Source organism: Macaca mulatta, chromosome 1, assembly GCF_049350105.2.
Source record: "Macaca mulatta isolate MMU2019108-1 chromosome 1, T2T-MMU8v2.0, whole genome shotgun sequence".
Lineage (NCBI taxonomy): Eukaryota > Metazoa > Chordata > Mammalia > Primates > Cercopithecidae > Macaca > Macaca mulatta.
The window spans coordinates 195,580,755-195,606,538 of NC_133406.1; the positions used below are offsets into that span (position 1 = coordinate 195,580,755).

Below are 25,784 nucleotides of genomic sequence, written 5' to 3' on the forward strand. Positions count from 1 at the left end.
ATTCAGACTGCCTTTTTGATATCCCCATTTATCTATTAACAGGCATCTCAGTAGGATTCCTACCCCTCAAGCCCCACCCAAACCTGCTCCTCTTGCAGTCTTTCTGTCTCCATATATGGCAACTCTCTAAAAAACCTTGGAGTCATTCTTAATTCTTTACTCTCTCTCACCCCAGCTCTAATCCATGAGCAAATCCAATTTGAAATATATGCAGAATCCAACTACTGCTCATCATCTCCACTCTTTATTTCTCTGCCAGCTACCATCATCTCTCACAAATTATTGTAGTGCCCACCTGATTGCTCCCCCTTCTTCTGCCCTTCCACCTTATAACCTGTTCTCAATACTGCTGCCAGAGTTATCCTTTTAAAATGCAAGTCCCGGCCGGGCGCGGTGGCTCAAGCCTGTAATCCCAGCACTTTGGGAGGCCGAGATGGGCGGATCACGAGGTCAGGAGATGGAGACCATCCTGGCTAACACGGTGAAACCCCGTCTCTACTAAGAAATACAAAAAAAAAATAGCCGGGCGAAGTGGCGGGCGCCTGTAGTCCCAGCTACTCGGGAGGCTGAGGCCGGAGAATGGCGTGAACCCGGGAGGCGGAGCTTGCAGTGAGCTGAGATCCGGCCACTGCACTCCAGCCTGGGCTACAGAGCGAGACTCTGTCTCAAAAAAAATAAATAAATAAATAAAATGCAAGTCCCATCATATACCTTCACAGCTCAGAGCTCTTCAGTAGCCTCTCATCTTTCTCAAAAACCCAAAGTCATCTTTTTCTCATGGCCTACATTGGCCCTCCATGATCTAGTTCTCTAATATGTCTCGGACTTAATCTCCTGTGATTCTCCTGCTTGCTCATTCCATCCAACTATACTAGCCTCCTCACTGTTCTCAAACACTCCAAATATACTTCTGCCTTAGGACTTAGTACTTGCTGTTCCTTTTGCCTGGAGACCATTCTATATATGAATAGAACAATAACCCCCTGCCTAACCCCAGCTTGCTTTTCTCCCTAACTCTGCTTTAGACTTTTTCATAGCACTTATAACTGTATGATATATCTGATACACTATATATTTACTTAACTGTCTCTCCCCAATTGAATGTAAAGGTCCATAAAGACAGGGACTTTGGGCCGGGCGCGGTGGCTCAAGCCTGTAATCCCAGCACTTTGGGAGGCCGAGACGGGCGGATCACGAGGTCAGGAGATTGAGACCATCCTGGCTAACACGGTGAAACCCCGTCTCTATTAAGAAATACAAAAAAAAAAACTAGCCGGGCGAGGTGGCGGGCACCTGTAGTCCCAGCTACTCGGGAGGCTGAGGCCGGAGAATGGCGTGAACCCGGGAGGCGGAGCTTGCAGTGAGCTGAGATCCGGCCACTGCACTCCAGCCTGGGCGACAGAGTGAGACTCCGTCTCAAAAAAAAAAAAAAAAGACAGGGACTTTGTATGTCCTAAGCACTAAGAACAGTACCTACTGTATAGTAGGCAGTAATTATTCGCTGATTTAATCAATTTAAAAATATATTGGGAGCCCAGTGTCCACTGTGGGTTGAGCAGACCAGTGGATTCTCAGTTCAGCAATAGATGAGCTTAGATTCCAGCCAGTAGAAGAGTCATTGTGCTTTCAGTGAGGACAACATGAAGGAGAAGCAATTTCAGTAAATACTGTCAGTGCTACTTGAATGATAATATCCTTCAGCCATCTGAGCCTGTACCCAATGGGATATATTAAATTCTAAAGAAATGACCAGATTCCAAGGACTTTTCCTGAATGGTTGAATATGTTAGGTTGTTTCATATTCAGTATGAATTATCTGACATTCCCTCATAATTTTTTTGCACAGAATCAGTAGGTACACACCTCATTTGGGCATCTCTGTAAATGTCCGTACGGTACAATACGTCAGTTCTTGATCCCAAAATAGTTTAAATTGCCATTAATCTGGCAAAGCATCAGTTAAGTGACTCCCTCATGGTTTCTTATTACCTTAAATATCATTTCCATGATCCTCCCTAAGTCCATGGTTTATGGCAAGATATCTTCATTTGGTCCTCCTACATACCACCCTTAAGAGTTGAGCCTACATTTTTATCTGCAGTTTTGGTTTCCCTGCAGCCCTTTTCCTGAAGAGAGATGGCATGATAAGACTCCAGTGAGAAAACAAGTTTGTCTTTTATTAGCCAGTTTTTTCTTTTTCTTTTTTCTGAGGCATGATCTCGCTTTGTTACCTAGGCTGGAGACCAGTGGCACGATCTCGGCTCACTGTGGCCTTAACCTCCCGGGCTCAAGTGATCCTCCTGACTCAGCCCCTGAATAGCTGGGACTACAGGCCCACGCCACCATGCCCGGCTAATTTTTATATTTTTTGTAGAGACAGGGTTTCACCACATTCCCCAGACTGGTCTCAAACTCCTAGACTCAAGCAATCCGCCAGCCTCAGCCTCCCAAAGTGCTGGGATAACAAGTGCGAGTTATCACACCTGGCCTCATCAGTTTTTTCTTATTGGGGAACAAGACTGTAAGCCGCAGATACCAGTGTAATAAAGGTACCTGAATATACAGAGCTTCAGCTCTTTCTCTTTTTTTTTTTTTTTGAAATGGGGTTTTGCTCTGTCACCCAGGCTAGAGTGCAGTGGTGTAATCTTGGCTCACTGCAGCGTCTACCTCCTGAGTTCAAGTGATCCTCCTGCCTTAGCCTCCCAAGTAGCTAGGACTACAGGCATGTGCCACCATGCCTGGCTAATTTTTAAATTTTTTATTTTTTGTAGAGACAGTGTCTTGCTATGTTGCCCAGGCTGGTCTTGAACTCCTGGCCTCAAGTGATCCTCCCACTTTAGCCCCCCAAAGTTCTGGGATTACAGGCAGAAGCCACTGTAACTTCAGCTCTCTTTCAACTCTTAATATGAATTTCATGAAAGTCCTTGGTCTGATAAGGGAAACTTGGTATGAAACAAGTTACAGATTGGCCAAGGATATTGCCTAGCTGCTTCTCTCTACCTTTGACCTCGATAGAAGCAGTTTATATCTTCATGATTGAGTGGCTAAGCACCACTACTCCTCTTGTATTTCATGTAGCTTCTGGATCTCTGGAGAAATTAGTCTTCTGTAGGAGGAGGAAGGAAGCCATAGATCTCTGTGGGAAGGTTATTCCTATAAAGAGCACACACACACTAAAAGCTTATCCAAGAAGGAGGCAACACAACAGATACTCAGAGATTGCAAGTGGCTGCTCTCATTGCCCTTCCACCTTATAACCTGTTCTCAATACTGCTGCCAGAGTTATTCTTTTAAAATACTATTATTCAGCCAACCTCCCACCCTGAAGAAGACCCAGGGCTTAAAACTTCAAATTGCCTGTCACTGTACTGCTGCATGTTCTTCTTTCTCCAGACTCCTTATCCAGACCAAGACGAACAGTGTTCACTAGAGCCATTGAGGGCCGTGAATTACATTGGCAGGATAGCCACCTACAGCGAATAATCAGCAGTGATGTTTATACAGCTCCTGCCTGCCAGCGGGAAAGTGAAAGACTACTCTTTAATTCCCAAGGCCAGCCACTGTGGCTTGGTAAGTCTAGCCCTCCTCTAAGAACTTGAGAGCCACCCTCACTTCATGCCAGGCCCAAATGAGCCATCTTCATACGTACCTACAACTCAAACTACAATTTGGACAGTTTTCACACAGATCTTTTGGGGCTTTTATTAGGGATATTTATGTGAAGCCTAAGCCATTTGCATGTATACTCAGTTGTGATACAGCAACCTCAAATAAGAATTTGCATCCTGTCCTCTAAGCTTTGGCAGGGGTGAAAGGAGTTAATGCATCTCAAAGAGCACTAACAAAGCAATTAGGCCTCAGTTCACAGCTTCTCTGAGTTATTAAGCAACAATAGTCTACTCAGTAGTTATTGAGCAACATTATAGTCTACTCTAAAATTACATGTTTTGCTAAAAAAAGCACTAATTTGAATTTGAATTTTTTTTAGTCTCCTATGCTAGTAAATAGGACATAATCTACATTTGTCACCAAGCAGTCTTCCTTTTCTCCTTCCCACCTTCCTACCTTCCTTCATGATAACAGGATAGAGCTGTTTCATTGTGAGTTTAAACCCTCCTCTGAAATAGTTTCCTGGCTTTCCCTCAATCAGCCTGTCCCTGACTTTATCACAGGATACCCATTTCAAAAGAGACATTCTTTTTTAAAAATATTCATTTTCCGAGTCTTACAGCAATGACATACATTTTCATTGTCTTCTCGCAATTACCTACCTCCATCTCTCAAACCATATCTTTGTCTTTCTCAAGATTTTGCTGAATCTAGATATGCCCGTCTCTCTCTTGAAAGCAATAGCCAGACACACTGAGTCACCACCTGAAGTTCCCTCTGATCATCTTTCTTCTGTGATCCAGCACTTCTAAAACATAAATCTAATAAGCATGTGAAAGAATATACACCTCATTAACAAAGATGCAAATTAAAACAACACTGAGTTAGCATTTTTTGATTTTCAAATGGTCAGGCGTTTTTAATTAAGATAATTAGTTTCTGGTGTGGGAGAAGTTGCATGGAGCTAGGTTACCACTACTTATAGGAGTGTAAATACTTACAGTCTTTCTGAAGGGTATTTCTTCTTATCAAAAGCTTTTAAAATATGTTCATACCATGTGATCCAGGAATTCTACCTGCAGGAATTTATCCTGAGCCATAATTAACTAAGGATATGCATATAGCTAAGGGGTTCATTACAGCATGTACAAAAATAAGGTAGATGAGAAAAAATGGAAACCATATAAATGTCCAACAATAGGGGATTGATTAGCTCAATAGATATACATGTATTCACCAGAATGATATGTAATCATTTTTAATGTTATAGATGTATATTTGATAACATGGAAAAATATTTACAATGTATTATTAAGTGGAAGCCCAGTTACAAAACAGTAAGTGTTAATACCATCCCATTTTTAGTAAAAACTTACTAGACTGGGCATAGTGGTTCACACCTGTTATCCCAGCACTTTGAGAGACTGAGGTGGGCGGATCACCTGAGGTCAGGAGTTTGAGACCAGCCTGGCCAACATGGTGAAACCCTGTCTCTAGTAAAAGTACAGAAATTATCCGGGTGTGGTGGCACACATCTGTAATACCAGCTACTCAGGAGGCTGAGGCAGGAGAATTGCCTGAACCTGGATGCTGGAGGTTGCAGTGAGCCGAGATCACGCCACTGTACTCCAGTCTGGGTGACAGAGTGAAACTCCATCTAAAAAAAAAAATTAATAGAAAAGTGTGAGTAAATATACATGACACTGGAAAGAGTGATTATTTCTGATTTTTATTTTATATTTCTTTATAAGTATTTTCAAATTTTCTGCAATTACTTCTGTAATTTTTAATTTTATCTTTAAGAAAAAAGCACAAAATAAACCATAAAGCTTGTTATAATTACTCACCTATTTGTAAGTCTTTGGTTTGGTAGTCTTCCATTATCCCTAAGGTAAATTCAAACTCCATAGAATGGCATTCAAAGCTGTTTATATTCCAGACTCTACCTTTTCCAGGCTATCTTAAGCCACATAACATAATTCTTAACTACATGGAACTATTTGCCATACTCTGAAGATGGATGCTGTTAATATATTGAATAATTTTTATGCTTTTACAATATGCCCCTGCTTATGTTTCCTTTGTCAGGAATGTCTTTCCCTGTTTGTCTACCTGTTTGAAATCTTACTTGTCCTTCAAAGCACAGCTCAAATATTATTTTCTCTATATATATTCCTATCATGTTACTTCTTTTTAGCTGCTTTATAATTATGTTTATGTATCATTTGTGTGCTCTTTGAGAGCAATGACCATTTCTTATTCATCTATGTACTTCCTTTGCCAAGCATACTCCGTGGCATATAATAGGTTTTCAGGAAATGTAGGATTAATTAAATGAATGAGACTTTTCCCATTAGGCATTTAGTTGCTACCTCCATTGGTTTCCCATAGTATAATATATGTTTGCAAAGAGAGAAACTACATTTTATTATCCTACTTGTGTGTCCCTTTCAACACCATAGACCACGCTGAGGCTGCAAGGTAGCTCTTTCAAGATATCACCTGTGATTTATTCAACTTTTTATATCTTCAAAGATAAAGACACAGTTTCTGGTATATAGTAGATGTCAGGTTGAATTTGAGGAACTGGACTGAATACAAACCCTCTTTGTCAGGTGTAAATTTTCCTGATTTGAAATTTTAACTAGACCAAAATATCTTCTTCTTATTTGGTAGAGCATGTGCCTACAGCCTGTGCTCGGGTTGATGCCCTACGTTCCCATGGTTATCCAAAAGAGGCCCTCAGACTCACAGTGGCCATTATTAATACTCTGAGGTTGCAGCAGCAGCGGCAACTGGAAATCTACAAGCATCAGAAGAAAGGTATAGTAATTAGGAGCCATCTAACCCCCTTAGGCCCAAAGCTGATGAGGATCCTCGGAGGATACAAGGCCCGGAAGAGCTAGGGAATTCCAGGTCATTCTCCTTGCTGTGTGGAATGCTTCACTTTATGAATCTCAGTTTTCTCATCTGTTAATTTGGGAATAATACCTGTTTGCCTCCCTCATAAGGCAGTTAGAAGGCTCATTAAGATCTTGTATGAGAAGACCATGTTTAAACTGTAAAGCTGTAGACAGGCATGGTGACTCACACCTATAATCCCAGCACTCTGGGAGGCCCAGGTAGGAGAATTGCTTGAGGCCAGGAGTTGAGACCAGGCTGGGCAACATGGTGAGACCCTGTCTTTACAAAAATAAAATAAAGGCTGGGCACAGTGGCTTACCCCTGTAATCCCAGCACTTTGGGAGGCCGAGGCAGGTGATCACCTGAGGTCGGGAGTTCAAGACCAGCCTAACCAACATGGAGAAACCCCATCTCTACTAAAAATACAAAAAATTAGCCAGGCATGGTGGTGCATGCCTGTAATCCCAGCTGCTCGGGAGGCTGAGGCAGAAGAATTGCTTGAACCTGAGAGGCAGAGGTTGCAGTAAGCCAAGATCACACCATTCCACTTCAGCCTGGGCAACAAGAGCAGAACTCCATCTCAAAATAAATAATTAATTAATTTAATTAAACTAAATATGCCAGGCACAGTGGCTCACACCTGTAATCCCAGGACTTTGGGAGGCTGAGGCAGGTGGCTCACTTAGGCCAGGAGGTCGAAACCAGCCTGGCCAACATAGCAAACCCCAGTTCTACCAAAAATACAAAAATTTGTCAGTCATGGTGGCACATGCCTGTAGTCCCAGCTACTCTGGAGGCTGAGGCACGAGAATCATTTGAACCCAGGAGGCAGAGGTTGCAATGAGCCAAGATCACGCCACTGCACTCCAGCCTGGGCAATAGAGTGAGACTCTGTCTCAAAAATAAATTTTTAAATAAAATAAAATTAGCAGAGCATGGTGGCATGTGCCTGTAGTACCAGCTATTCAGAAGACTCAGGTATCTCTTAAAACAAAAACCTGTAAAGCTGTATCCATGTATGCACTACCAGCAGGCAACCCAAATGCAGACCACATGACCTTATAGCTGGCTGGTATGTTTGAGGCCAGCCCTTTCAACCCAAAGCAAGACAATAGAGAAGCTTTTATTTGACTCTCAGGGTCAAGGCTGGAGAGACTGATAAGAAGACCCAGGCAGGGACAGATAGCAGTTTGTCTCTATCACTGTCTAAAATTTTAACCTGCTTGTTTCCAGAACTGTTGCAGAGAGGAACCACAACCATCACAAACCTGGAGGGCTGGGTGGGCCACCCCCTGGATCCCATTGGCTGCCTGTTTCTCACTTTGACTGAGGCCTGCCGCCTGAATGATGATGGCTATCTGGAGATGTCAGGTACAGGGGTCAGCCTGAGGCAAACCAAGACTGCCCTTGTTGGCTAGAATAGTGGCTTACACCTGTAATCCTAGCATTTTGGGAGGCCAAGTTGGTGGATTACTTGAGTTCAGGAGTTCAAGACCAGCCTGGGCAACATGGCAAAACCCTGTCTCTACAAAATATTAGCCAGGTGTGGTGGCAGTCACCTGTAGTCCCAGCTACTTGGGGGCTGAGGCACTAGGATCACTTGATCCCAGGAGATCGAGGCTGCAGTGAGTCAAGATTGCACCACTGCACTGCAATCTGGGTGACAAAGTGAGACCCTATTTCATTAAAAAAAAAAAAAAAAGACTGCCCTTGTCAGCCCTTTTCTCCCTTCCAGACTCTGTTCTACCTCCTTTTGAAGTTTTTGTCCCCCTCTTGTCCAAACTAGAGCACCCTAAGAGGTTTCTTCATACTTGCCCATTTCCCACCTTCCTTTCCTACCCTGTGGTCTGGCCTTGTCCTGATTTCACATTTTACCTTGCCAGCCTTCCTTGTTCCTTTTATTTCCCTATCATAAATGCCTAAAGAATGTAATCCAAGAAGAATAACAAGTAATAGAGAAATTTCATCAGTCAGAGGCGAGAAGCTAGAGCAGTCTGAAAGTGGGAAAGAACTTCCATCGAGAATCCGTGTATCCCTTGCAATTGCATAATAATATTTTCTGGTTTCCTTTGAACTTTCTTTTAAATGATGGTTTTTTTTTTTTTTTTTTTTTTTTTTTTTTTTTTTTTTTTGAGACGGAGTCTCGCTCTGTGGCCCAGGCTGGAGTGCAGTGGCGCGATCTCGGCTCACTGCAAGCTCCGCCTCCCGGGTTCACGCCATTCTCCTGCCTCAGCCTCCCGAGTAGCTGGGACTACAGGCGCCCACAACCGCGCCCGGCTAATTTTTTGTATTTTTAGTAGAGACGGGGTTTCACTGTGGTCTCGATCTCCCGACCTTGTGATCCGCCCGCCTCGGCCTCCCAAAGTGCTGGGATTATAGGCGTGAGCCACCGCGCCCGGCCCTAAATGATGGTTTTGTACCAATTTTACAAATAAGAACTAGAGGAGAATAATTTAATAGAGTCTCAAGACCTTATTAAGAGTAGCCAAGAATAGATACAAAATTGATTCTTTTTGCTTTTATGCCTTCACTTACTGTATACATATATCTACTTTAGTATTTAGCACGCTACATTACAATTTATTTACAAATAGTTCTCTTTTACTAGACTGTCAGCTACTTAAAAACAGAAATTATGACTTCTTTATCTTTGTGTTCCTAGCACTTAGTGGAGGACCTGACATTTAACAATCTTTCATAAATACTTATTGGATAGATGAGGGAGAAAAGAAAAGAAACCAAGACTTTGACTTTTAAACTGTGCTTACTTCCTGAAATTATGCATCCAGTGGTGGAGCATATGAGATAATAGTAACATAAAGGTTGCACATGTTACAAAAGTAAGAGTTTAACTGTATGGATTCAGATTTCTCTGGGTAGAGATATAAGGGATGGCCCCAAGTCAAGTGAGGACTGCTCCTTGTCTTCCCTCTGACCCCTTGCAAAGTGAATCATCATCTTTGGTCTGTTTCATCTGTACAGTGACATTTACATCTTGGAAACCTGAGTTTGCACTTGGGTTTATTCATTCACCACTAACACATAGCAATACCTAGAACAACAAGATGGTCTAATCCCTTTAAGGTGTTCACATTCTATGAAAGAGACAGAAACAAAAACAGACAATTACAACATTACATAATGTGCTAGCAAAAGATAAGATTTTATACTTCCCTAACTGGCTTAGCCAGTTCATATATTGAGAAGGAGGTGGGCCGGGCGCGGTAGCTGTGGCCTGTAATCCCAGCACTTTGGGAGGCCAAGACAGGCAGATCACCTGAGGTCAGGAGTTCGAGACCACCCTGGCCAACATGGTGAAACCCCGTCTCTGCTAAAAATATAAAAATTAACTGGGTGTGGTGGTGTGCGCCTGTAATCCCAGCTACTTGGGAGGCTGAGGCAGACGAATTGCTTGAACCGTGGAGGCGGAGGTTGCAGTAAGCCGATATCGTACCACTGCTCTCCAGCCTGGGAAACAGAGCGAGACTCTATCTCAAAAAACAAGCAAACAAAAAAAAGAGGTGGGGCTGGGCATGGTGGCTTATGCCTATAATCCCAGCATTTTGGGAGGCCAAGGTGGGAGAATCACTTGAGCCCAGGAGTTTGAGACTATATCTCTGGGCATCATAATGAGACCCTATCTCTACAAAAAAAATTTAAAAAGTATCTGGGCATGGTGGCATGTGCCTGTAGTCCCAGCTACTCAGGAAGCTGAGGTGGGAGGGTTGCTTGAGCCCAAGAGGTTGAGGCTGCATCAGTGAGCCATGATTGCACCACTACACTCCAGCCTTAGCAACCGAGCAAGACTCTGTCTCCAAAAAAATAAAAAAAGACAGAAGTGGGAATCTTTGTGGCTCTGTATAACCTTCTTTTCAGTATATTTTCCTTACTATTCTGGGGTTCTGATTCAGCTTCCCTGTGATAGCTGTTGACCAAGCTGTATCCCAAAGATGGGAGGGAAAGACAGAAGACTAGGACAGACACGGTGGCTCACACCTGTAATCCCAGCACTTTGGGAGACTGAGGTAGGCAGATCACCTGAGGTCAGGAGTTTGAGTCCATCCTAGCCAACATGATGAAACCCCTCTCTACTAAAAATACAAAAATTAGACAGATGTTGTGGCATGCTCCTGTAATCCCAGCTACTTGGGAGGCTGAGGCAGGAAAATCGCTTGAACCTGGGAGGCGGAGGCTGCAATGAGCTGAGATCGCACCACTGCACTCCAGCCTGGACAACAGAGCAAGATTCTGTCTCCAAAAAAAAAAAGAAAGAAAGAAAGAAGACTCTACCAAGCCTGACCTAAAGAATTTGGTGCCCTGTTGCCCTCAGATATGAATGAAAGCAGACCCCCTGTGTACCAGCATGTACCTATGGCTGCAGGCTCCCCAAACAGCAGTGAGTCCTACCTGTCATTGGCCTTGGAAGTTGCACTGATGGGCCTGGGTCAACAGAGGGTAATGCCTGAAGGCCTCTACGCACAGGACAAGGTATGCCGTAATGAGGAACAGCTCCTGAGCCAACTCCAAGAGCTGCAGCTGGACGATGAGCTAGTGCAAACACTGCAAAAGCAATGCATCTTACTGCTGGAAGGTAAGTAGAAAAGAGTCTCTTGTCATGGTGTCTTTGACCCATGACCCTGAGCTCCCCTCTTCAATAGCGTACAAGTACAGGAATATTTATGACATTAAAATGTAGTGAATATTTATGACATTGAAATGTAGTAATCCCATGATTAGCAAACATGCATGAGATATTGGGGCTCAAGTCCAGACTGGCAAATGGAAGCATACAGATAAATAACTGGCTGACTTATCTTCCTCCAGGGGGCCCTTTCAGCGGTCTGGGAGAAGTCATCCACCGAGAGAGTGTTCCCATGCATACCTTTGCCAAGTATTTGTTCTCAGCTCTGCTGCCTCATGATCCAGACTTGTCCTATAAATTAGCTTTACGTGCCATGAGGTGGGTAGCCCTTTCCCAGTCCAGTTGCCTCCATCAAAGCAGAAGTGTCCAGTGTTCTTTTTCTTTGCTTATTTCACTTTCTTTTCTGTCCCTCTTTGTCATTCTGTTGGACCTGCTACCAAGTGTACCTTAAAATAGCTCAGATATTTTTATATGATCTAGGATTCATATCTGGATTCCTTGTTGGTGACTTGGTTCCCTGGCAGTACTCATGGTTGATTGTCTGAGGAAGCCCCTGAGATGTTAATAAATAAGGAGCACTTAAGACCTGAGTCTTCCTGTTCAGTGGTTAGTCTGGCAAGCTGAGAAGGGGTCTGAGCCCTTCTATAGTTCAGCTGAATCAAGGTTCCCCAGCACAGGTCCCCAGAAGCAGCTGGGGGAAGTAGAGGTAAATATATTTACCCCAAGACTTGAGAACAATGAGCTATGGGCATTTTGTTTCCAAGCTAGAATAAGATCCTTGGTTTAGGCAGTTAAACTTAACTCTGTGATGTAGCAGACTATACAGAACAATTTTAGTCAGACTGTAAGGCTGGGACAATACATTAGCTAAAACAGGAAATTCCTTGGCACGTATTTCTTATACTTTTAGAAATAACCAGGCTGGGTACAGTGGCTCAAGCCTATAGTCCTAGCACTTTGGGAGGCTGAGGCAGGTAGATTGCTTGAGCCTAGGAGTTTGAGACCAGCCTGGGCAGCATGGTGAAACTCCGTCTCTCCAAAAACAAAAAATACAAAAATTAGCCAGGCATGGTGGTGCATACCTGAAGTCCCAGCTACTCAAGAGGCTGAGGTGGGAGGATTGCTTGAGCCCAGGAGGTCAGGGCTGCAGTGAGCTGTGATTGCGCCACTACACTCCAGCCTATGTGATAGAGACGTTGTCTCAAAAATAAATAAAATAAACAACCCTATGATTCTTTTTTAAAATGTATTAACTTTTCTCTCTTCTTACAGTATATCATACTACTCAACCCGGTAGCTCTTAAACTGCCTTTCGCATCCATTTGTAGTGGAAACTATTCAGCGTTGAGTTCTCTTAAGTACCAAGGCACTCACCTCATATAGTGTATAGTACCACAGGTGTAAAAACCTTCAAAGCTCTTAGTTAATCCTTTCCTCTCCCCAGTTCCTCCCCAGCAAAGAGCAAGCTTCTCTAAGGTGGTTCAGAAGCCCAGGGTCTGGATGGTGGCTGATGATTCTTCCTGGGTCTTCCAGGTTACCTGTTTTAGAAAACTCAGCTTCTGCAGGCGACACAGCCCACCCTCACCATACGGTGTCTGTGGTGCCCAGCCGTTATCCTCGCTGGTTCACGCTTGGACACTTGGAATCACAGCAGTGTGAACTGGCCTCCACCATGCTGACTGCTGCCAAAGGTGAGCATAGATAGACCTTAAGCTCCAGCATCACCCATCTGCCTGCCCAGCATGGCCTGTCAAAGGCTTGGCCTGCAGTCTCCTGAGGAAGAGAAGCTCCTTGACCATTTAGAGTGATAGTGATCCTCACTTTGCTGCCATTAGAAAGAGCACCTGGATCCAAGCCAAAACTTTACCCTAGTAACTAATTGTAGGATCCCGAATATTTAAAATTAATTGATCTTTAAGTTACTTTTAAATCTAACCTTCTGTTTGATAAAATCACTTCACCTTTCTAAGCCTCAGTTTCAAATCTATAAAATGGGAATCATTGTCAATGACCTGTCAGCCTCCCAGGGCCACTGGAATATCTAATGAAGTGATGACTAAGATAGAGCTGAACTTCTTACAGATAGAAGAGTTTGTGGGTTTTTTTCAGTGCCCTAGTAAAAGATAGGCAGTCCAAAGTGATTCTCAGGCCTTTAAGCTCACATACATCCTCTTAGCTATGCAGGTTTCACCACAAACAGAAGTGAAAGTAAGCCGCTACATAAGAAGGAGCTATGATAAAATGCTAGCCACCATGAGCTCCTGAATATTTTGGACCAGGAAGCTACATGGATTTTGAAGATTTTTTAAAATTAAAAATAAGTTTATATGGTATCTTATTATTGTCCCCCCAAAAACACCGCTCATTACAGAAAAGGTAAAAGTTACATACAAATTAATATAAAAATGATCAGCAAACAAATACAAAAATAGAACAAAGGATATGATCAGACAGTTCACAGGAAAGGAGATACAAGTGGTTTTTAGACAACTAAAATGTCTGGTATCACATTAGAAATACAAATTAAAATTAGCCTGAGATAACATTTTTTACGGATCTTATTGGCAAAAATCAACAAATTTGATAATGTGCATTCATGTGAGGAGTGCCAAGTGGGGAGTGGTGGTAGCCTGCATGGAGTTTCAGATTCCAAGCAGGATAAGGAGGAGGACTACAGATCTAAGGAAATAAATGAATGATAAGCATAATAAACATGAAGAAAACTATACCAAGGCACATCATAACCAAAATGCTTAAAACCAATAATAGAAGAGAAAATCTACTTAGCAATCAGAGTAAAAAAGATACATTACAGACAAAGGACAAAAAAACAAGTATGAGAACAGATTTATCATTAGAAACAATGTAAGCCAGAAAACAGTGGGAAAAAAAATCCCTGAAAGTGCTTTTTTTAAAAAAATCATCAGGCCAAGCATGGTGGCTCACGCCTATAATCCCAGCACTTTGGGAGGCCAAGGCGGGCAGATCACTTGAGGTCAGGAGTTTGAGAACCCCATCTCTACTAAAAATACAAAAATTAGCTGGGCATCGTAGTGCACACCTGTAGTCCCAGCTACTCAGGAGGCTGAGGCACGAGAATCGCTTGAACCTGGGAGGCAGAGGTTGCGGTGAGCCGAGATCTCACCACTGCACTCCTGCCTGGGTGACAAAGTGAGACTCCATCTCAAAACAAAACCAAAAACTATCAAACTAGAATTTTATACCAATGAAAATATATTTCAGAAACAAAGATGAAGCCAGGTGCAGTGGCTCACACCTGTAATCCCAGCACTTCAGGAGGCCAAGGCAGAAGGATCACTTGAGACCAGGAGTTTGAGACTAGCCTGGGCAACATAGCAAGATCCTGTCTTTACAAAAAATTTTAAAAATTAGCCAGATGTACTGGCAAGCACCCGTAGTCCCAGCTACTGAGGAGGCTAAGGTAGAAGAACTGCATGAGCGCAGGAGTTAGAAACTGCAGTAAGCTACCATCATGACACTGCACTCCAACCTGGGTGACAGAGCAAGACCCTGACTCTTAAAAAAAGAGACAGAGAGAGAGAGGAACTGAAAATCTTTTTCAGACAACCACAGTACAATTAAAAATCGATGATAAAAAGATATTTAGAAAATATCTTAAGTTTGTGGAAATTAAACCACGTACATGTATATTACTCATGGAGCAAAGAAAAAAAATCACAAGAAAATTAGAAAATCTTTTGACTATATGAAAATGAAAGCACAAGTCAAAATTAGTGGAATGTAGCTAAGGTTTTCTTACACATTTTTAGCAATAAATGAAAACTGCTTCAAATCAGTGATCTCAGATTTCACTTTTTTTTTTTTTTTTTTTTTTTTGAGACGGAGTCTCGCTCTGTTTCCCAGGCTGGAGTGCAGTGGTGCAATCTCTGCTCACTGCAAGCTCCACCACCCCAGATTCATGCTATTCTCCTGCCTCAGCCTCCCGAGTAGCTGGGACTACAGGTGCCCGCCACCATGCCCGGCTAATTTTTTTGTATTTTTAGTAGAGACAGGGTTTCACAGTGTTCGCCAGGATGGTCTCGATCTCTTGACCTCATGATCCGCCTGCCTCAGCCTCCCAAAGTGCTGGGATTACAGGCGTGAGCTGCTGCACCCAGCCCAGATTTTACTTTAAGAAGTCAGAAAAATAAAACCCAAAGTAAGCATAGGAAAGGAAATAATAAAGATCAGAGCAGACAGGTGCAGTGGCTCATGCCTGTAATCCCACCCCTTTGAGAGGCCAAGGAAGGCAGATGACTTGAAGCCAAGAGTTCAAGACCAGCCTGGCTAACATGGCAAAACTCCATCTCTACCAAAAAAAAAAAATTAAGTGGGCATGGTGGCACACGCCTATAATCCCAGCTACTCGGGAGGCTGAGGTACTATAATCATCTGAACACAGGAGTTGGAGGCTGCAGTGAGCCAAGATCACACCAATGCATTCCATCCTGGGCAACAGAGTAAGACTCTGTCTCAAGAAAAAAAAAAACCAGAGCAAAAACCAATGAAATAGAGAATAATCAATGAAACCAAAAGCTGATTCTTTGAAAAGATCAATTAAGGCTGGGCACGGTGGCTCACGCCTGTAATCCCAACACTTTGGGAGCCGAGGCAGGTGGATTGCTTGAGATCAGGAGTTCGAGACAAGGCTGGCGCAATGGCGAAACCCTGTCTGTCCTAAAAAATACAAAAATTAGCCGGGCATGGTGGTGGGCGCCTGTAATCCCAGCTACTCAGGAGGCCGAGGCAGGGAGAATTGCTTGAACCAGGGAGGCAGAGATTGCAATGAGCCGAAATCACGCCACTACACTCCATCCTGGAGGACAGAGTAAGGCTCTATCTCAAAAAAAAAAAAAAAGGAATGAATGAAAACATAAATCAAATTGAAATCCCTATCTAGACTGATCAAGAAAAAAGGAGATAAAAGGCAGAAATGACCAATATCAGGAATGAGAAAGGTGATATCACTACAGATTCTAAAGATATCAAAATGGTAATAGGAGAATATTACAAACAGCTTTATGCCAGTAAATTCAACAACACAGATGAAATGGACTAACTCCTTCGAAAACAAAACTGTCAAACTTCGCTTAAGAATAAATAAAAGCCAGGGCCAGGCTCACACCTGTAATCCCAGCACTTTGGGAGGCCGAGGCGGGTGGATAACCTGAAGTTAGGAGTTCAAGACCAGCCTGGCCAACACGGCAAAACCCTGTTTCTACTAAAAATACAAAAATTAGCCGGGCATGGGCCGGCTGCGGTGGCTCACGCCTGTAATCCCAGCACTTTGGGAGGCCGAGGCGGGTGGATCACGAGGTCAGGAGATCGAGATCATCCTGGCTAACATGGTGAAACCCCATCTCTACTAAAAATACAAAAAAATTAGCCAGGCGTGGTGGCGCATGCCTGTAGTCCCAGCTACTCGGAAGGCTGAGGCAGGAGAATGGCGTGAACCTGGGAGGCGGAGCTTGCAGTGTGCCGAGATTGCGCCACTGCGCTCCAGCCTGAGTGACAGAACAAGACTCCGTCTCAAAAAAAAAAAAAAAATTAGCCGGGCATGGTGGCACATGCCTGTAACCCCAGCTACTCAGGAGGCTGAGGCACAAGAATCGCTTGAACTGGGAGGCAGAGGTTGCAGTGAGCCCCGAGATCATGCCACTGCACTCCAGCCTGGGCAACAGAGCGAGACTCCATCTCAATCAATCAATCATTAAAGGCCAAAGTGACTCACACCTGTAATCCTAACACTTAGGGAGGCTGAGGTGGGAAAATCAGTTAGAGGACAGGAGTTAGAGACCAGCCTGGGTAACATAGTGAGACCTTCTCTCTGCAAGAAATTTAAAAACTAGCTGGGCATGGTGGCACCCACCTGTAGTCCCAGCTACTCAGGAGGCTAAAGCAAGACAATTGCTTGAGCCCAGGAGTTTGAGGTTACAGTGAGCTATCGTGCCACTGCCTGGATGAGAAAGTGAGACCCTGTCTCTAAAAACATAACTATAAACAGGTAGGTAGGTCAAAAAAAAATGAACCAGCTATATGTCCAAAAGAATTGCAAGCAGGAACTCAAACAGATAGTTGTACAACAGTGTTTATAGTAACATTATTCATTATAGCCAAATGTTCATCAACAGGTGAATGGATAAACAAAATGTGGTATATATAGACAATGGAATATTATTGAGCCATAAAAGGAATGAAAGTCTGATACATGCTACAACATGAGTGAACCTTGAGAACATGCTAAGTGAAATAAACTAGACACAAAAGGATAAATATTGTATGATTTGACTTATATGAGATACCTAAAATAGCTGCAGTCAGGAAATATCAATGGATTCAAAGCTAGTGCATGAACATTTGAAGAACAAGATATTCATATAGTCTCAAAGTATCTCTTCACAAAGTACTTATCAATTATAGAGGAAAAATGTGTAACTTTACAAATTGGGAAACCTGGCCAACACCACTTTAATCAACTAGTCACAGTTAATATCATCAGAAATGGATGAAGTCAAAAACATAGATTAGCTGGGCGCGGTGTCTCAAGCCTGTAATCCCAGCACTTTGGGAGGCCAAGGCGGGTGGATCACGAGGTCAGGAGATCGAGACCATCCTGGCTAACCCGGTGAAACCCCGTCTCTACTAAAAATACCAAAAAAACTAGCCGGGTGAGGTGGCAGGCGCCTGTAGTCCCAGCTACTCGGGAGGCTGAGGCAGGAGAATGGCGTAAACCCAGGAGGTGGAGCTTGCAGTGAGCGGAGACTCGCACCACTGCACTCCAGCCTGGGTGACAGAGCAAGACTCCGTCTCAAAAAAAAAAAAAAAAAAAAAAAACATAGATTACCTGATAGGAAACAATAAGAACTCAGCATCACTTCTGTGATGTTACAGCCAAAAGTGCAAATGTACATCTAATAAGGAAACATCAGGAATACCAAATAAAGGACATGCTACAAAATAACTAGCCTGCAAAAGTGTCAAGGTTGTGAATGTCAAGGAAAGATGGGGAAATTTTTCCGAATTGAAGACTTAAGACACATGACAAACTAAGTGCAACACGTGAACTTGTATAAAATCTTTTTGCTATAAAAGACATTTTGGACGGCCGGGCGCGGTGGCTCACGCCTGTAATCCCAGCACTTTGGGAGGCCGAGGCGGGCGGATCACAAGGTCAGGAGATCGAGACCACGGTGAAACCCCGTCTCTACTAAAAATGACAAAAAATTAGCCGGGCGCGGTTGTGGGCGCCTGTAGTCCCAGCTACTCGGGAGGCTGAGGCAGGAGAATGGCGTGAACCCGGGAGGCGGAGCTTGCAGTGAGCCGAGATCGCGCCACTGCACTCCAGCCTGGGCTGGGCGACAGAGCGAGACTCCGTCTCAAAAAAAAAAAAAAAAAAAAAAAAAAAAAAAAAAAAAAAGACATTTTGGGGACAATTGGTGGAACTTGAATGTGGTTGGTGGTAGATGGTAGGAATGTATCTGTTAATTTGCTGCTTTTGATGGTTGTCTTGCGGGTGTAGAAGAGTGTCTTTGTAGGAAATACACACCACGATAGGAGTGATGGGGCATCAAGTCACTTACTTTCAAATGGTTCAGAGAGAAGAAAAAAACATTTCTGTTCTATTCTTCAAACTTTTCTTTACGTAAAATTATTTCAAACTAAAGGATTTGTTTTAAATTTTATTTTTTAGTAGAGATGAGGTCTTGCTATGTTACCCTAGCTGGCCTTGAACCCCTGGCCTCAAGTAATCCTCCCACCTTGAGCTCCCAAAATGCTGGGATTACAGGTGTGAGCCACCACACTTAGCCAAGGAAAAATTATTATTTTTATTTATTTATTTTTATTTTTTGAGACAGAGTCTCGCTCTGTCACCCAGGCTGGAATGCAGTGGCGTGATCTCGGCTCACTGCAACCTCCACCTCCTGGGTTCAAATGATTCTCATGCCTCAGCCTCCCAAGGAGCTGGGACTACAAGCGCCCACCACCACGCCCAGCTAATTTTTGTATTTTTAGTAGAGATAGGGTTTTGCCATGATGGCCAGGCTGGTCTTGAACTCCTGACCTCAGGTGATCCACCCACCTTGGCCTCCCAAAGTGCTGGGATTACAGGCATGAGCCACCACTCCTGGACAGCAAGGAGAATTTTTGATAAAAAATTATGTTGACAAAGGTGTGGAGAAACCTTTTTAAAATTCAACTATATGTTGTCTGTAAGAAACCCACTTTAAAGACACAGATAGATTAAAAGTAGAGATGGAACCAGTAACCTAAATGTAAGAGCTAAAGCCTTAAAACTCTTACATGAAAACATAGGAATAAGTCTTCATGACCTTGGGTAAGCCAATGGATTCTTAGCTATGACATCAAAAGCATGAGCAACAAAAAAATATATATAGATAGGTAAATTAGATTTCATCAAAATTTAAATCTTGTGTGCATCAAAGAGCATTATCAAGAAAGTGAAAAGAGCAGCCAGGCATGGTGGCTTATGCCTGTAATCCCAGCACTTTGGAAGGCTGAGGTGGGCGGATCACCTGAGGTCAGGAGTTCAAGACCAGCCTGGCCAACAGGGTGAAACCCCACATGTACTAAAAATACAAAAATTAGCTAGATGTGGTAGCGCATGCCTGTAGTCCCAGCTACTTGGGAGGCTGAGGCAGGAGAATCACTTGAACCTGGAGGCAGAGGTTGCAGTGAGCCAAGATCATGCCACTGCATTCCAGCCTGGGCGACAGAGTGAAACTCCACCAAAAAAAAAAAAAAAAGAGAAAGAAAGAAAAGAAAGAGCGAGACATGGTGATTCACACCCATAATCCCAGTGGTTTGGGAGGATCACTTGAGCCTGGGAGGTCAAGGCTGAAGTGAACCATGATCACATGACTACACTGCAGCCTAGGCAAGAGTAAGACCTTTTCTCAAAAAATAGGCCAGGTGAAGTGGTTCATGCCTGTAATCCCAGCACTTTGAGAGGCCGAGGCAATCACGTGAGGTTAGGAGTTTGAGACCAGACTGACGAACATGGACAAACCCTGTCTCTACAAAAATACAAAAATTAGCCAGGCATGGTGGCAGGTGCCTGTAATCCCAGCTACTCAGGAGGCTGAGGCAGAAGAATCACTTGAACCAGGAGGCAGAGGTTGCAGTGAGCTGAGATCATGCCGCTGCACTCCAGCCTGGGCAACAGAGCGAGACTCTGCCTCAAAAAAAAAATAATAATAATTTTAATAAAAATAATTATAAAATAAATAATCTAAGCTTGCACATTAGTAAAATAGAGAAAGAATAACAATCAGTTTATAAGTTAAGCTTCCACATTGGGCAAATAGCGAAAGAAGAGCAATGTAAATCTAAAGTTAGTGGAAGAAAATAAATAACAAAAATTAGAGCAGAAATCAGTGAAATTGAAAGTAGAAAAACAGCAGGCAAAAATCAATAAAAGCAAGAGTGATTCTTTGAAAAGACCAATAAAATTGATAAACCTTTAGGCTAACCAAGAAAAAAGAGAGGAGATATAAATTACTAATATTATAAATGAAAGAGGGGCCATCAGTACTGATCCCATGGACATTAAAAGGTTAATAAAAATTTTTTTGAACTCTATGCCCACCAATTTGATAACTTAGATAATTAGTTGGACCAATTTCTTGAAAAACACTACAAAAACTCACAGAAGGAGAAATAAATAATCTGAATAGGCCCATATTTGTTAGAGAAATTGAATTAATAATAACCTTCCAAAACAGAAAACACCAGGCTCAGATTATTTCACTGGTGAGTTCTACCAAATATTTAAGGAATAAATGGTACTGATTGTCTAAAGTCTCTTCCAGAAAATAGAAGCAGAGGAAACACTTGCTTATTCTATGAGGCCAGCATTACTCTAAAACAAAACTAAATAAAGACATTACAAGAAAGGAAAAGTACAGATCAGTATGACTCATGAGCATAAATGCAAAAATCCTGAACAAATTTTAGCAAATCAAACCCAATAGTGTATAAAAAGAATGAACCATAAGTAGGATTTATTTCAGGTATGTTAGTTGTCTCAATGCTTGAAAATCAATTAATGGAATCCATTAATTCCATTAATGGAATTTATTCTTTCCACAGGCAAAGAAGAAAAGTCATTCATCAGTAAATGCAGGAAAAGCATAACTGACACCCATTCATAATTTTAAAAAATGCTTAGCAAACTAGGAATAGAGGAGAACTGCCTCAACTTGATAAAGAACTTCTACCAAAAAACCTACAGTTACCGTCTGGGTGTGGTGGCTCACACTTGTAATCCTAGCACTTTGGGAGGCCAAGATGAGAGAATTGCTTGAGCCTGGGAGTTCAAGACCAGCCTGGACAACATAGCAAGACCTCATCACTACTAAAAAATAAAAAATAGCCAGTTGTGGTGGGCACACTCCTGTAGTTCCAGCTACTTGGGAGGCTGAGGCAAGAGGATCACTTGAGCCTGGGAAGTCAAGGCTGCAGTGAACCGTGATTGTGTACTGCACTCCAGTCTGGGCAAAAGAGCTTAAAGACAAAAAATTAAAACCTACAGCTATAACTACCATTACACTTAATGGTGAGAAACTAGATGCTTTCCCTTTAAGATCAGGAATAAGACAAGGATGTTCCCTCTTGCCACCTCTATTCAGCATCATACTGGAAGTTCCTAACTAATACAATAAGATAGGAAAAGGAAATAAATGATACACAGATGCTCCCTGACTAATGACAGGGTTATGTCCCAATAAACCCATCATAAGGATCAAAAATTCTTAAGTGAAATCATTGTAAGCCAATTGGAAAGGAAGAAATAAATCTGTCTTTGTTCACAAATGACATGATTGACTATGTGTGAATCCCAAAGAATCAATTTTTTTAAAAACTGGAACTAACAAGTAATTATAGCAAGTTTGCAGTATATAAGGTTAATATGCAAAATTCAATTTCTTTCCTATATGCCAGCAAAGAACAATTGGACTTTGAAATTTAAAACACAGTACTATTTACATTAGCACCCCAAAAATGAAGTACTTAGGAATAAATCTAACAAAATATGTATAAGATCGATATGAGGAATACTGTAAAACTTGGATGAAAAAAATCAAAGATGATTTAAATAAATAGAAATGGTCCATGTTCATGGATAAAAAGAATGTATATTAGAAGGTCAGTTCTTCCCAACTTGATTTATAGATTTAACACAATCCCAATCAAAATCCCAGCAATTTATTTTGTGCATATCAACAAACACTTTCTAAACTTTATGTTGAAAAACAAAAGACCTAGAATAGCCAACATAATATTGAAGAACAAGTCAGAGGCCTGATACTACCCAGTGGAAACACTTACTGTAATATTAATCAAGACAGTGTGGTACTGTTGAAAAACTGACAAATAGATCAATGGAACAAAATTAAAAGCTCAGAAATAGACTCACACAAATATAGTCAACTGATATTGAGAAAGGACCAAAAGATTGTCTTTTCAACAAATGGTGCTAGAAAATCTGGACATTCACATGCAAAAAGAAATTAATATAGACACTGACCTTAGACCTTTCACAAAAATTAACTCAAAATGGATCATAGACCTAAAGGTAAAACACAAAACTATAAAATGTCTAGAGGATGGCCAGGCGCAGTGGCTCACGCCTGCAATCCCAGCACTTTGGGAGGCTGAGGCAGGTGGATCATCTGAGGTCAGGAGTTCAAGACCAGCCTGGCCAACATGGTGAAACCCCATCTCTACTAAAAATATAAAAATTAGCTGGGCGTGGTGTCACGCATCTGTAATCCAAGCTACTCAGGAGGCTGAGACCAGGAGAATATCTTTAACCCAGGAGGCGGAGGTCGCAGTTAGCCTACACATGAATGTTTGGAGCATCTTTATTTATAATTGCTCCAAACTGGAAGTAACCAAGATGTTCTTCAAAAGGTAGATGGATAAATAAATTGTCGTATATCCATAGAATTGATTATTATTTCTAAATAAAAAGACATGGCTTCTCAAGCCACACACACTCAAAAAAAAAAAAAAAAAAAAAAAAGACATGGAAGTTTTGGGTGTAAACTCTGAGGGAAACAAAGATATGGAGGAACCTTAAATGTGTATTGCATGTTGTAAGAAGCCAATCTGTATTATCACACTAGCCTTTAAGTTTAAAAAAAAAAGAAAGAAAGAAAGAAAAAAGCCAGTCTGAAAAGGCTACTTACTGTATGCTTCCAAGTATATGATATTCTGGAAAAGGCAAAACTATGAAAACAGTAAAAAGATCATGGCCGGGCATGGTGGCTCAAGCCTGTAATCCCAGCACTTTGGGAGGCCGAGACGGGCGGATCACGAGGTCAGGAGATCGAGACCATCCTGGCTAACACGGTGAAACCCCGCCTCTACTAAAAAATACAAAAAACTAGCCGGGCAAGGTGGCGGGCGCCTGTAGTCCCAGCTACTCGGGAGGCTGAGAAAGGAGAATGGCGTGAACTCGGGAGGCGGAGCTTGCAGTGAGCTGAGATCCGGCCACTGCACTCCAGCCTGGGCGACAGAGCGAGACTCCGTCTCAAAAAAAAAAAAAAAAAAAAAAGATCAATAGTTGCCAGGGACTTAGAGGGAATGGAGAAAGGGATGAACAGATAGAACACAGGAGATTTGTAGAGAAGTGAAACTATTTTATATGACACTGTAATAGCAGATTAATAACACACATTTGTCAAAACCCATACAACTGTATAACACAGAGTGAACCCTAATGTAAACTGTAGACTTGAGTTAATAATATATGTATATTGGTTCATCAAATGTACCACACTAATAATAATGTACAGTCAGCCCTTTGTATCTGTGGGTTCTGCATCTGTGGATTCAACCAACCGTGGATCAAAAATATTCAGGAAAAAAAACTCGTCAAAGCTCCAGAAAGCAAAACTTTAATTTGCTGGGCACAAAGCACTATGTTGAATCTACATGTAATGATGTATAAACATTGTATTAGATATTATAAATAATCTAGAGGTGATTTAAAGTATAGGGGAGGATATGATGGTAGGTTATGAGAGACTTGAGCATCCTCAGATTTTGGTATCCAGGGGAAGTCATGGAACCAATCTCCCACAGGTGCGGAGGGATTACTGTATTAATATTGGTTTACCAAATATACCACATTAATATAAGATGTTAATAATAGGGGATATATGGGAATTCTCTGTACTATCTGATCAATTTCCTGTAAACCTGAAACTGCTCTAAAGACGTAGTCTATTAACTTAAAAAACTTTTTAAAGATGATAGAAGAATAAAGGAAATCTCTTGCATAATCCTGGCACCCAAAAACAACTATGAATAAGACATTTGTGGCCAGGCGCGGTGGCTCAAGCCTGTAATCCCAGCACTTTGGGAGGCCGAGACGGGCGGATCACGAGGTCAGGAGATCGAGACCATCCTGGCTAACACGGTGAAACCCCGTCTCTACTAAAAAATACAAAAAAACTAGCCGGGCAAGGTGGCGGGCGCCTGTAGTACCAGCTACTCGGGAGGCTGAGGCAGGAGAATGGCGTAAACCTGGGAGGCGGCGCTTGCAGTGAGCTGAGATCCGGCCACTGCACTCCAGCCTGGGCGACAGAGCCAGACTCCGTCTCAAAAAAAAAAAAAAAAAAAAAAAAATACAAAAAACTAGCTGGGCGAGGTGGCGGGGACCTGTAGTCCCAGCTACTTGGGAGGCTGAGGCAGGAGAATGGCGTGAACCCGAGAGGCGGAGCTTGCAGTGAGCTGAGATCCAGCCACTGCACTCCAGCCTGGGCGACAGAGCAAGACTCAGTCTCAAAAAAAAAAAAAAGACATTTGCATAAATATTCCTGGAGATTTTCTATTCATATATATTTACACACACTATGTATCTTTTTTATAAAAATAGAATCATAGAATATTATAAATTATTTATAATTCTCACAACAATCCTAAAGGTTATTGTTTCCATTTTATAGATGAAGTTATTGAACTCTTTCCTTTTTTTTTTTTTTTTGAGACAGAGTCTCACTGTGTCACCCAGGCTAGAGTGCAGTGGCCCAATCTTGGCTCACTGCAACCTCCACCTCCCAGGTTCAAGTCATTCTCCTGCCTCAGCCTCCTGAGTAGCTGGGACTACAGGCGCATGCCACCATGCCTGACTAATTTTTGTATTTTTTTTAGTAGAGACAGGGTTTCACCATTTGGCCAGGCTGGTCTCGAACTCCTGACCTCAAGTGATTCACCCACCTCAGCCTCACAAAGTGCTGGGATTACCGGCAAGAGCCACTGCGCCCAACCTGAAGTCATTAAACTCTTAAATGGCTGAACCAGGTTCAGTCCCCAGTGTGTTTTATTCCAAAGCCTATAGTCATACTGCCATTCCTCCTCTTTGACTTTATCAGCAGTTACAAAGCAAAACATAAGGCCTACTTTTTGTTCTATCTTTACTTAACATGTTTGTCCTTTATAAGATGTAGCAGTCTTTCATACACTACTGCCTTCATCCAGCAACCTTCACTTCATATGATGTTATATTCCTTAACTCTTTGTGCTTTGTATAGAATCCCTGCCTATTGAATAAGAAGTGGTGGCCCTGCTCCTTTTTGCT

At 42.3% G+C, this 25,784-nt stretch overlaps 1 protein-coding gene across 6 annotated transcripts in view; it reads left to right on the forward strand.

Moving 5' to 3' along the window:
* The window catches only part of ZSWIM5 (zinc finger SWIM-type containing 5), a 194,211-nt gene that overhangs the window by 163,653 nt on the left and 4,774 nt on the right, over positions 1–25,784 (forward strand). For 3 of the 6 annotated variants that reach the window (XM_015138173.3, XM_077958846.1, XM_077958870.1), the window contains exons 6-11: positions 3,394–3,570; positions 6,286–6,432; positions 7,747–7,884; positions 10,844–11,104; positions 11,338–11,473; positions 12,689–12,846. In XM_015138173.3, the coding sequence (XP_014993659.2) occupies positions 3,394–3,570; positions 6,286–6,432; positions 7,747–7,884; positions 10,844–11,104; positions 11,338–11,473; positions 12,689–12,846 (1,017 nt within the window). Of the gene's footprint in view, positions 1–3,393; positions 3,571–6,285; positions 6,433–7,746; positions 7,885–10,813; positions 11,105–11,337; positions 11,474–12,688; positions 12,847–25,784 lie in introns of all 6 variants that reach the window. The other 3 variants (XM_077958857.1, XM_077958859.1, XM_077958865.1) reach the window with 3 other exon arrangements.